A 13,699-nucleotide genomic window follows, 5' to 3' on the forward strand; every position below is an offset into this window, starting at 1 on the left:
TTAAAATTTTTAGTTTAATTCTCTTTTAATAAAAGATTTGTCCCTTTTAAAATATAATTTTTTATTTAGTTTTTCTTAGATTTTAGTTTTTTTTTTAATTTTCAAGCATTTATGTATATAAAAATATGCAATATTTGTAAATTTTGTTTAAAAAGTATGTATGTGTGTACCAGACTTCTACTACGTAAGGGCACATCTCTCACCTTTAAATGTATGCATGTATGTACATATGTACCATATGTACATATGTATGTATTCTAAGATTTATTTGCTTGATTGCTTTTGTTTAATTAACGTTTCTTTTAACTTTTCGGTGTATAATTTGAACTTTTTGAAATATCTTTCTTCTATACCATTTTTTCACTATTTTGTTTTTATTTCCTTTCATTTGCTTACATCGCACACTGGCTCTCAGCTACTAGGTATTATGCGATAATTTTTCGTCTAAATATTTAGCTAAACACTCTTGCGTATATTTTCCGAAGGCGCGTGCTAAAGTTTGCATATTAAGTCTGGCTTTCGATAATTTAAGGTGTTATATCCACTTTCAAGCCAGAGGAAAGGCTTTCCAAATTTTGAAGTGACATTATATTTAATAAATACATATGTATATACAAATAATGTACATTTATATTTTAGAAAGTGGCAGCTTCACAAAAAAATAGTATTTGTGAAAAAATTTACATTTCATGAGGGTTAAAAATCGAATTTATTATAAAATATTTATTCTTTCGATCATTACCTGATAAATATATCTTAAAAAATCGTATGAAAATTTCAAGATCGGTCCAGCCGTTTTCTCAGCGACATTGGAAAATAGTAGTTTTTGACTTTTACCTAGTTTTTGTTTAACCAAGCTGCTAAAAAGCACACCTTCGTAAGTTTGTAACACAAAGTACACACACATTAAGTTTTCATGCTTGCTTGTTGTGCGCTCTTTGTGCTGCGCCAACGTGGAGCGCTTTACGCTCAGCCAGCTACCTTTCGGTTGGCTCCCCAGCCAACAGTTGGGGTCTAACTAGCTGAATCGCAGTAAATTAGACAGTCTTCAAATCGCGTTCTTCGCTTATAGACGGTTTAGTCTTTCACTAATTTAGCCTAATCCTTATTTGCTGTGCGCGCGCTGTCTTCAACGTCTAAATAACAACAACAATCAACTTAGTAAACACTTGAGTGTGTGCGTGTGTGTAACGGTTAAGCTGTTGCCCAAAGAAAGATCAAAAAAGTGCCATAAGTTGAATCACTTGGAAGTAGTAGTGCCTCTGATTTCATTACATTTCATATTCATTATTCATTGGTCTTCACCGCCACTTCGTCGCGCTTGTGCTAAGCTATTCCGTTGTGGAGCAACAAATAAACAAACGAACGATTGTTGTATAAGTTTTTTTTGCACATAAAACGTGTTTTAGTTGCAATTAACGTTCGAAGCCGCAGTGATCGTCGTTGTGTGTAGCAGCCGGTAGAGACTTTGTCAGCGAGTCATACGTTTACGAGCAGATAATTTTACGTGGTGGAGTGATTGAGAATCGCCGCAAAGCGTTTGTTCATAATTTAATTGTAAACTAAAACGCTTTTGAGTACAGCAGATATTAGTTATTGTGACAGTCATGGCCTCTAAGCAGATTAGCAATGGCAACGGTAAAACGGTTGAGGGTAAGTAATGGAAGTGTTAACAAAAGAATATGAAGATTTGCGCCCAGAAAAGTGGAAGTAAAAAAAATTTAAACGATAACATTTGGTAATGGATTTTTGGGATTAAATGCTTTGAAACGGTTTAAGGGCCGTTTCCCTCAATGTGTGGTTAGCATCCATCTGTCAGTTCTGGTTAACTGAACCAAGACTATTGTTTGCGGCAAAGATCCTTACTTTAACCAGAACTTATTTGATAGGTGGCTGCTAACCAGACATTGAGAAAACGACCCCAAATGAGCTTTCACAGCAATCGATAAAGAAAAGAACAAGAAAAAACGTTAATGGCTGTATACTACCTTTAACCGGTGTATTACTAAGTTTCTTTTTTCTAACCGCGTTGTTTGCTCTAAACAACCTTCAAATCGAATTAAGGTTAGCTGGAAAGATAGACAGACGATCATAGCTAAATCGACTCAGCTTGTCACGTTGATCTTTAAATATGTATAGATTCTATAACTATGTATATTCGTGCGATTTTTTTTCACACTTGAACTTTTGCTTATGTAAGAAAAATATATACTTTATTTTTATTATAATGTAATTTTTTTCAATATTTCTGGCAATTTGTACATTCGATCCCAATAAAGCTGCGCCAGTTTGGCAGCAGCTGACGTGATCCGTAAATGGTAGTTAGAAGGAGCAAGGTCTGGGCTATAGGGCGGGTGAGGTAAAATTTCATAGCTGTTGATTTCCAAACAGTTTTTTTGTCAGTCTTGCAATTTAACCGAGCATTGTCGTATTGGAAAATCATTACCCCGTTTGTCAATTTGACGAGTCGGGTTTGGTAGCATTTCCCATTACCGTGGAGTCATAGATTTGGCTGGTTTACCAGGTTCCAAACATATATTTTTTGCGTTCAAGGATGTCATAATGGATTCATTTTGTCACCAGTCAAAATGTCTGCGTTTTACAGCGTTCAAGAAGCATGTCTGGTTTGGCTTCTGGGTTTTAATTTAAAGGCGTCTGATTTTTTAGCTTTTTGAATGTTTTGAAACGGCCGCTTAATTATTATTCAGTATAATCTCCATGAACATTAATACACTTGTTCCAACGATCCTCCAACCTGTGGATCCCATCCCTGAAGTGAGAATCCGGAAGGTCTGCAAAATACACTTCAACAGCCGTTATGAGCTCTTCATTTGATGGAAAACGCTTGTCACGCATAAATTTTTTGAGTTCTGGAAACAAATGGAAGTCGCAGGAGGCCAAATCTGGTGAATGCGGTGGATGCCCCAACAATTCGAACTTTAATTCATGGATTCTAGATAAATAGATTGTCAAAATGCTCTTGTGACACGGTACATTGTCCTGATGAAAAAGGATTTTTTCTTCTGCAAATCGGGTCTTTTTTCACGAATTTTTTCCTTTAACTGGTCCAAAAGGTTGCAATAATATTCAGAAATAATTCTTTTACCAGTTTGCAAGTAATCCACAAAAAAAAAAATAACAATTCCTCTCGCATCCCAAAAAAACGAACTCGTTTCTAAGCCGAGTACACACCTTTTCCTTCTTTAGCCTTTTGGTTTGATTCAGGATCATGGTGATAGAGCCTTTACTACATCTCTCTGAGCATTCAACGATCTTCCAAAACCATATTCCGTATTTTGACTATGATTTCTGGTGTTGATGCGCATTTTTTACGTCCTTCACGTGGACCGTTTTCAAGGCTTGTGTGTATATATATCATGTATTTATACTTATAATATTAATATAACATTTGTAGGGGTGTTCTGCAGCAAATATAGTATGTGATAACCTTTATTGTTCACAACAGATGAGTATATTTGCCATTAAAATATTGTCGAGTTTTGTTATAAAAATACTGTATATTTATAATGTACCATGTGTATATGTATGTATAGTATCAACTTTTGTACAATCAAATCATTTTAGAGTGGTTCGACCTCTACGAAAAATTCTCACGTTTTTCTAATCAATACATTTAAAAGCTATTTGTGTATAATGCAATATGGCGTGGCATTGGAAAGGAGATAAGGTCGCGGTAAACGTAATTGATAATATACCTTTTAAATTGTATTATGTATTTATGGCTTTCAAATCAGCAGAAAGTTATCTCTAAGCTCTTTTTAGACTTGAAGTAGCAAGTAGATAAGAAAAAAAATTTTGATAAAAAAATAATATTGGTTTACAAATTATAGTAATAATAAAATGACTTGCTAATTATCCAAGTACTTTATGTTTGAGTCCCCTTCGATGGCTGAATTTCACAACTTTAGGGATAGCATTTTTCAGAGTCATGCAGATCCTAAATCAAAAGGGTCACCGCTGCTAAATAATTATTATTGATACTGCCAGCTTTAAATAAAAATTGATTTAAATTTATAGCCTCATTCAAATTTATAAAATTACGACACTCCAAATTATGGACGAAGACGCAAAATTAAGAAAGTTACTGTTATTTTAGTTAAAATATTTTTGACATTGACACATGATGATGATGTTAAGCAATTACGCTTTCAGCACCATTTTCATTAAATCAGCGACATTGAGAGTGAAGTTGTGTGCGGTAAGTGTTGTATAGCGCCTACATGTATGCTTTATTTGCAAGTTGACATAAAAAATAATGTTATTCGAGTATTAGGTGCTTAATTGTTTTGCTGTTTATACACTAAGGAAGGAATCGTCAGATACTCTCTAAATTGTATATTTATATATAAATGATCAGAGTGACGAGCTGAGTCGGTTTCGACGTGTCTATCAATATAATATACTCTACCAAGTCCCTCACTATTGACCTTTCTCCCAAGAAAATGCTCACTTGTCGGAACCGCCGATATTGGACCACTCTAAGTTGTAGGTGGCATGCAAAAATATATCAAAATTAAGTTTCTGTATGGAAAACTTTTTTATTTCACAGAATATCTTCGTGAAATGCGGCATCGCTTATTGTGCAAGTCAACTCTACAATCTTCGAATATATGTATTTTTGAAATTGGTTTACTAAGCACACAGCTGCCATATAAGCTGATCGATCAAAATTAAGATAAAGATCTTTTTATATTCTTTTATGCTATAACAAATGCACCTGTGAATGGTATTATAGCTTCGGTGCAGTCGAAGAAAACGTTTTTTCTTGTTTTTAGTGCAGTTTTCGACTATATCGAATTTTTTTTCGCTTTGAAGAGATTGTTTTGAACTTAAATTTCTACTAAATAGTAACATACACAATAAGCAGGCATAATCTGATTTCATTACTCAGTAATGAAATTAATGGCCATCATGAGGTCATACAAAAAACTAAAAAAGTACAGCTTAGACTTCAACCTTCTGTATGCATATGTCTGACGTTAACCTCAATCTTTTTTCCATTACTAAATCTGTGCGTAATTGCAACGCACTAAGCGCTTGATTTTTGATTGTCATTTTCACGCATTTATTTACATAAGTATGTGTACACGCCATCTGTTTTAAGCAAGGGCGCAACACCGGAATCACTTTCCAATTCAAAATCTAACACACTAGTACGTATGTATGCGCATTAATTAACTAGGCATTGTACTCTTAAAAACCGTGTATGTACTTATATTTCACGATCGCGCGATCACTTTGCATGACAGTGACAATGTCATTGCCAAGTGAGTGGAAACCTTTCACGAAAGCTTTTGTGAGCAACTTTTATGTTTAGCTGGTCATTTGTTCAAAGAATGCTAAAGCTTTACGTGAAATATTTTTTTTATTGTCAATGTGTGGCATCATTGGAAAATTTTTAGAATATAACGACATATAACCATACCTAGGTACATACGTGTTAGTCCCAATGCATTCGGAAGATCAACTTTAATGTATGTAAATATGTCTGCGAAAAAAATTTACTTAATCGTACGAGTTATTAAGACTATCTGGTGATGCGTAGATAATTGCTCGCTAAAGCATTTGGCTATCAATGAAAGATAAAATTCCATTTTTAGAAAACTTTGGTTATAATTTTTAAAATATAAATTTTTTCCTATTTTTGAAAACGCTTTTATTTATTGTGAGCGTTAAAATTGAAATGTTCAAAAGTATAACGTTCTACGATAAATCGCTCAAAGAGCTTAAATTCAAATATTTTTTTTTGTCCTATGCGCTATACAATACGACAAAATCGTTTTTTTTTAGGATATTGATCCAAGCCAATTGTTTTCGAAGATTGAGTCCGTTTTTCGAAGTTAGCCGCCAAAATTGAACGTATCATTATTAATTATAGTATGTTTCCTCTAATTTCGTCGGTCAAACTTATATAACATTTGCTATATGGTATTCCAGATCAACTACTGGTCAGTTGCAGTCGAGTTTTTTACATTGTTAATTATAATAATATAATAAGAATTCTTGAATTTTTTAGGGGCATTAAATTCCCCATTTTACTGATTTATGGCGGCAAAATAAAATATATTTTCGAAAAATTTTTAAATTTAAAATGTCTACGTTTACTTTTTTTATTTTTGTAAAATTTAATAATTAAAAAATTTACTAATATATGGCGAATGAAACAGTCGAAATATATTTTCGAAAAATTTTGAAATTAAATAATTATTTTTTTAATTTTTGTAAAATTTAAATATTGAAAAATTCAAATCGTGTGCTAATATATGTATGTATGGTGAATGAAACTGATCGATGTCGAAATCTGAAATACATATGTTGTTGTTGTAATATAAGTATTCGAATATGGCGCTCTATGTCCATATTAGTAGCTTTATTCAAAAATTTCGCCAACATACTCAAGCGCATACATACAAACATACGTACTATGCATACATACATACATATGTATATGCCATATATAATTAGTATACAATGATTACGGCTACGTACAATTATCGCGTGATTAATAAAACGTTTTCACTCAGTTGCACAAGTCAATGTCGAGAGAGTTGCTCTCGAAACGATCGCAAGAGTTTACAGGTGTATGTATGTATATATGACGAGGTGTGTTAGCACGTGGTGACAATACATAAGCAAATATGGATAAAACGTGTGCTTTAATGCATATTTATGCACTATGCATGTAATTACTTAGTAGCTTATAAGCATGACTATGCAGAAAAATCTAAGAACGCTGTAGACAAGTGGGATTTTCATCAAAGAGAGATATATTTAAATGCACATAGTAAGTCACCTGTATAACTTCCCAGAGTTCACTTTATAATTACTATAATTTGCTAATAAATTGATGCTTCTTCTATAGGTTAAAGTAAAAAAACAAACAGCTTGATTCCGGAGAGCGTGCCAAAAATCCGCTTGCAGCTCTCGTACTATTATATACATTTCTATTATATATCTGTATACCTAAATATGTATATTTTTAGCATTACGTATAAAAAAAATATATATAATATAACCGTAAGGTGTGAATTGCTTGTTTGGAGATTTATAAGGGGCGCGCCACTTATTTTCGCGCGCGCATATATTATTTGCACAGTTAATTATGAGTGGAAACCTTTAATGACTTTTCAAATACTTGTAAAACTAAGTGTGATGTTGTGACTTCAGTCTTTTTTGCACAGAACCCTTTATAATATCGGGTAGTCGAAAAAGTATTTTCGTACTTTTAATAAAACTTCAACTTATTTTTTTTTATATTTATACTAATAAACAGATATACTATTTTGGTCGACCACTTTTTGCCATTTTTCCGCTAGAGACATTATTCCATCAGTGTGAATCGAAATTTCGAAATTTTCAGAACAGAAGCGAGGGAACCATTGTTGTGCTACTGATACGGCACCGTCTACATAAACATCACAGCCACATTGGTGGCTTGCATTGCATTTTTCTTATTTTATACAAAAGTTCCGAAACGTAGCGAATTTCTTCATTATTTTCACTAATTTACGAACAGTTGTAACTTTTTTTAACTTCCCCAAATTTAATTTTTTTGGTGAAATGAAGCTTAAAATCTCACTTTTCCTACACTATGTATATGGTACGACACAGTGTGATTAATGGCATTGGAGATACGAGTATACGATTGCAACAAGTTCTATTGACAAAATACGAAAAGACTTTTTCGACTACCCAAAATATACTTTATAGGATAACCGACGTTTCCTTCTGGGTGTCTTGATGTTATTTTTGAGTCATAAATACGTTACATATACCTTAAAAAAAGCCTCGTTGCTAAGAAGAGGTGTTGACATTATTGGAACTGACAACTACCCGAATGTTTCCTCCAAAACTATTAGTTATATTATTTATTATCTCTTTAACAATTGTAATATCAGGTTGTTACGTAATCTATTTTCGTTATTGATATACATAAGTCATTCCACAGAAGTCAAACTTACTTGTAAAACATAACGGTACATTATTTATAGCATTATATATGTGATAAGGTTGTTCGAGTATACCCTCGTAAATATCTAATTCGATATACGTAAGTATATACCTGTATGTATGAACAACGATATATATATATACAGTTAGGTATTGCTATGTATTTGAAAGTCAATAATTGATATTAAATGAATATATATACATATATATGTATGCAGGTATGCTTAGTCACATATAACAGATCCATCAAGCAATCAGCCTCATTCAAGCCCTTAAGTAAGGTAAATGAATGTGAATTGATCGTACAACTATCGCAAAAGTTAAAAAATATCTGGAGGGGATGCAGGTAAAGAATTTTCAAAAGAACTTAAATTCAAAATACCGAGTTGTAAAAAATAGTCAGTAATTCGCTTAGAATATTCGGTGAAATAGGTGGAGTTTTTGAAAACTACAGAAGTAAGATATTATGTTCTAGTAGATTTTATTTTTTAGATTATGTTTGCATGTGAGCTTCTAAGATTTTGGTTAAAAATCTGCTTTATTTAATTTAAATCGGAAAAAGTATTAGTATAATATTACATTTGAGGGGATTGTGACTTTTTACGCTATGTTTGCAAGAGAGCTTCAAAAATGTAGTCGACAAGCTCTTTTATGTATTTCAAAATATGAAATGACTAGACCTTAATAGTAATACATAAATTATAGATGTGTGATAAGAAGCTAGGTACGGTGTGAATTTTTGGGTTAAGCTCAAAGCCTTTATGATAAAAATTCGATAAATTTCCTAAACATGTAAGAAAATCCTTTTATTTTGGTTAACATTTCGATTTTGAAGAGGCTTATTAAGTTCGCTGAGAGACAAAGAATTCAAAATAATATTACACGCTGGTTTCCAAAAGCATATCTTAGAAACTGACTTCGACTACGTGGTTTAGAAAATGAATTGTTTACTACACGAAATTATTATTTGACGTATTTCCTTCCGCATAGCGATAATGACAAGCCAGTGTTAAAAGCGTACTAAACACCTGTTTTCGATTTTACCTAGGGGTCGACAACAAATAAAACACTCTATGGCGTGTTAGACTCGAAAATTAATGAGAACTTCGACACACAATTAACTCTGGAAATTATCGTACCAAAAACACCCTCCGCATGAATTTGTATTGTGCCGTATTTGCCCGCCAAAACATATCCAATCTCGCCACTCTTTTTAAACCTATGTATGCTTGAATGTTTGTGCGATTTTCAAGCATTTAGAAGATAAATAGATACAAATATATGTACCATTGTGTGAGCATATGTAAATAATATAGATATATATTTAACATATATTAGTAGAACACGTGCGATCGGCACAGTCGGCACGATCGATGTGCTCTCAAGAGTCAAACGCTTTGATTTTCCATTCAGTTTTGCAAACGCCGCGAATCCATCAGTTCGTTAGGTACACAGTGGAAAAGCGCGTTGACGAAATATTTTTGAAAAAAATAATAATAATTGAAAGCACGTTGTATTTTCGATTTTCGGCAATTAAAGTGTTGAAATATTAAATAATTAATGCGAATTATTATTCATAGAATTAAAATAATCAATTTGGCGTAAAATATAGAGCCACAAGCAGATTCATATATAGATTTACTACAAAAAACATGCGCATAATTTTATGGTTAGAAAAAAGTTTTTGTGTTGATAGCTTTGGTTTTTGCATAATTAATTAAAAAAAAAAGAAGTTATTTCATCACCAAATGAAATGCTACTAACCAACAACTTTATGTCATTTTACAGAAGAGGAAACCGCACTCGAACACATCATCAAATCACTTGAGACTCCGACCATGAAGTGCGAGGGAACACATTTCGATTCCCATGTGCCGCACACGTTCGTCATCTTTGGCGCATCGGTAAGTGAAACCAGCACACTTTAGTGCCTTAAAACCGCCATAAATCAAAAACGTCTGGCTTTCTTATTTACGCAGGGTGACTTGGCCAAGAAGAAGATCTACCCCACCTTGTGGTGGCTCTTCCGTGACAATTTACTGCCGAAACCTACAAACTTCTGCGGTTATGCACGTTCAAAGCTCTCGATTGAGGAACTGCGCTCAAAGTGTCATCCATACATGAAGGTAAGCGGAAACTAACGGTAAACAGATATGCATTACAGCTTTATAACTTAACAAATTTCTTTTTATGCTTAGGTGCAACCATACGAGCAGGCCAAGTATGAGGAGTTCTGGCAATGTCACGCCTATGCGGCGGGTGGCTATGATAAGCGCAGCGATTTTGTTGCCTTGAACGAACAATTAGAGCGTTTGGAGAGCCATTCCAATTGTAATCGCATATTCTACTTGGCTTTGCCGCCATCCGTCTTCGAGCAAGTGACTGTGAATATTAAGGAAATTTGTCTATCACAACGGTGAGTAATAAATGAGCCCTTGTGATGTACATCCTAGCTTTCCCAGATCGAAAACTGCCGTACTTTTTGCCATCGTCAAAGTTTTTAAAACTAAAAACAATAATATCAAAAAAAAAAAAAAAAACAAAGTGATTCAGCGATAATCACAAGTTCGAACTATTGTTTCTTCCTTGTTGAGTTTTTTTTTTTTAAATAAGGACGGACACGTCTTTCTGCAAAGAATTCCACAAGACCTTCGTTTCTCAAGTTGTTTCGTGGCACCTATTCGATCGACTGAAACTGAAACATCTAGCGGTCATATCTACGGTGAAACGGGCAAGTTTGCCAAAATTGATGTAGTTTATTTTTCAAGAGTACGAACTTCTGAAGTTGATTGAAGGTAGAACTTAGTAAATGTCTTCCATTCCAATTGCTTTTAAAGTTTTATTGCTTGGGTTCGCCGTTCTAATGAAATATTTTCGAATATCAGAAACAATATTTTCCATCTTTAAGCCAATGAAACACTGTATACGTATGTTGAGTTCCCACCACTAAAATTCTTTTTTTTTCTATTTCTTTTAGCGGCTGGAATCGCGTTATTATCGAAAAGCCCTTCGGTCGCGACGACGTCACATCAAAGAAGCTGAGCGATCACCTCGCCTCGCTCTTCCACGAAGAACAACTCTATCGCATTGATCATTATTTGGGTAAAGAGATGGTGCAGAACCTCATGACTATACGTTTCGCTAATAAAATACTTAACTCAACATGGAATCGCGAGAATATTGCATCGGTGCTCATCACATTCAAGGAACCATTCGGCACACAGGGACGTGGCGGTTATTTCGATGAATTCGGCATCATACGCGACGTCATGCAAAACCATCTGCTGCAGATATTGTCGCTAGTCGCCATGGAGAAGCCAACTTCCTGCCAACCCGATGACATACGCGATGAAAAAGTTAAGGTACTGAAAAGCATTCCAGCACTTACATTGGACGACATGGTTTTGGGACAATATGTCGGCAATCCAGAGGGTGAAGGTGAAGCGCGCGAAGGTTATCTTGATGATCCCACCGTTTCCAATGATTCCAATACGCCCACCTTTGCACAGGGTGTCCTACATATCAACAATGAACGTTGGGAGGGTGTACCATTCATTTTACGTTGCGGCAAAGCGCTGAACGAACGCAAAGCTGTAGTGCGCATACAATATCGCGATGTGCCCGGTGATATCTTTGAGGGTAACAGCAAACGCAATGAATTGGTCATACGTGTGCAGCCCGGCGAAGCTCTGTACTTCAAAATGATGACCAAGAGCCCTGGCATTACATTCGATATGGAGGAGACTGAACTGGATCTCACCTATGAGCATCGCTATAAGGACTCCTATCTGCCGGATGCGTATGAACGGTTGATTTTGGATGTATTCTGCGGCTCGCAAATGCATTTCGTGCGTTCAGATGAGTTGCACGAGGCATGGCGTATTTTCACGCCAGTGCTGCACGAGATCGAAAATACTAAAGTGAAACCCATACCTTATGTGTTTGGCACTCGAGGCCCCAAGGAGGCTGATAAAAAAACGGCGGAGAACAACTTCAAATACTACGGGTCTTACAAGTGGCATGGAAAGAAGTAGAGGAGATATAATTGAGTCAATAACAATACAAATACATAAAAAAGACAAACAAAACACTGAAGCAATTGTTTAAAGTAATTAAAAATGGTTGTGTAAGAGTAGTTATACATATGTACAGTTAGAAAACATATATGTGTGCATACTCGTAGCTTGTAAATGATGATGGATGGATTGTGCGATAAAAACACTGACTTTTGTACATGTTCAGTGCAAATACGATATATTTTATAATATATAACTTAAGTATATGGAGCAATGGATCTATAAATAAGTTTTTAAGTAAATTTTTGAAAAAACAGAATAATTTATAGATTTTTTTCGGCTGTGAGAACCGAGCTTTGCACATTGATGTTAAAATGGTACTAAAATTTTCTTTCCCCCGTTCGGTGATGTAAACTCAGAGTTGATTTTGGCGATGGATTTTTGAACCAAAATGAATTCCAGTAATTCTAAGGGTCTTTGTATTTAAAGGCATTCAAGAAGAGAGCACCTGGGTTTTGTACTTTACTGCTAAATTACTTACTTAGTCCTATGCTTGGACTTAGTAATTGTCTGTTGCCAGATCTTCTATGGTTCGTGTTTCTCTATCTCACGATTTAGTCTCCTAATAATGAGCACGATAAGCTGAGTAGCCGTATCCTTTACTCTATCTCTATTACCCGAACTAGTCCTCTTTTTTTAAGCGATCAAAATTAAGTTTTTGTATGGAAACGTCTTTATTTGTGAAGGGTATAATAGCATCGATGCAACCGAAGTTAACGTTTTTTTTTTCTTGTTTTAGTATTAGACGTTCGAAAAGACATTAATAACTTCTGAAGAAGCTGGGATACTCAAAATCGGATGTAGTCATAAATAAGAAATATATTCTAATGGAAGAATTATATTTTAATTTTCGGATTAGATCTCTCTCAAAATATAGCTGTTCATCTATAACAGTTCTCTATGGCCAGGCTCCGAAAATTTAATTGTAGAATAAACCGTAACAACAGTAATAACGGCAAAAAGTTATTAAAAGAGAGCTTAAAGCACCGGTAAATAAAAGCTTTACTAAAATACTCGCTTGTGTCAGGCAAATCGTCAACGAAGGAAGTGTTGCTAACCAAGAGCTGAATAGTACTCGTTTAATGCACTCAATACAAAACTGTTTTGCTGTCAACGAGGAGTCGCCAAAGGACCTTCGTGCTTGGCACAACGCAGAAACGGATTCGTGCGGTACTTTTGTGGATTTCACATAAAATTGGCGTGTGTGGGGTGAATGGCGCAGCAAAGATGCAGTAATGTGAGAAAAATATTAATTTTTAGTGAAATATTATTAAGTAATTAAGAGTGTTATTGAAAAGTTTATAAAGTGGAGTACTCGTACAGATTGCTTAAATATTGACGCAGAAATGTGAACATTTTGAGGAAAATTTTAGATAAAGCAAATTTTTGCACAAAGCAGCAGCTTAGCAGCGTAGTGGTGGAAAGCGAAAGCTGTGAGAGATGGAGCAAGTAGAGTTGTACAAATATTAAAGTTAGAGAATGAGCGAGTGGTCGATAGTGGCACAAATGAAAGAATGTTTGGGATTTTGGTTTTTGTAAACAAATTATGAACCGATTTTAAAAATACTGTTGTGAAAAAGTTAATAAAAATATAAATATTTTTTTATTTGCAGAAATAAAATGAGCAAATAAACTAAACTCGATTTAAATGC

General features: G+C 34.4%; 1 protein-coding gene across 3 annotated transcripts; it reads left to right on the forward strand.

The window, feature by feature from the left end:
* The first annotated feature begins 1,033 nt into the window (after positions 1 to 1,033).
* On the forward strand, positions 1,034 to 12,306 carry LOC108966043 (glucose-6-phosphate 1-dehydrogenase). 3 transcript variants are annotated; one of them, XM_018928764.1, is made up of 5 exons: positions 1,034 to 1,653; positions 9,760 to 9,875; positions 9,951 to 10,097; positions 10,170 to 10,387; positions 10,949 to 12,306. In XM_018928764.1, the coding sequence occupies exons 1-5, from the start codon at positions 1,608 to 1,610 to the stop codon at positions 12,003 to 12,005; spliced, it is 1,584 nt and encodes a 527-aa protein (XP_018784309.1). In that variant the 5' UTR covers positions 1,034 to 1,607; the 3' UTR covers positions 12,006 to 12,306. The 3 variants fall into 3 exon arrangements, with proteins under 3 accessions (XP_018784309.1, XP_018784311.1, XP_018784310.1); XM_018928766.1 differs by lacking the exon at positions 1,034 to 1,653 and adding an exon at positions 9,400 to 9,418; XM_018928765.1 differs by lacking the exon at positions 1,034 to 1,653 and adding an exon at positions 9,449 to 9,640.
* Positions 12,307 to 13,699: the final 1,393 nt, after the last annotated feature.

Source organism: Bactrocera latifrons, unplaced genomic scaffold (genome assembly GCF_001853355.1).
Source record: "Bactrocera latifrons isolate USDA-ARS-PBARC rearing strain unplaced genomic scaffold, ASM185335v1 scaffold_154, whole genome shotgun sequence".
NCBI classification, from domain to species: Eukaryota; Metazoa; Arthropoda; class Insecta; order Diptera; family Tephritidae; genus Bactrocera; species Bactrocera latifrons.

Coding starts and splice junctions, on each gene's coding strand:
- LOC108966043 (XM_018928764.1), top strand. CDS start 1,608: ATGGCCTCTAAGCAGATTAGCAATGGCAACGGTAAAACGGTTGAGG. Junction 9,876..9,950: donor TCGTCATCTTTGGCGCATCG/GTAAGTGAAACC, acceptor TTATTTACGCAG/GGTGACTTGGCCAAGAAGAA. Junction 10,388..10,948: donor GAAATTTGTCTATCACAACG/GTGAGTAATAAA, acceptor TATTTCTTTTAG/CGGCTGGAATCGCGTTATTA.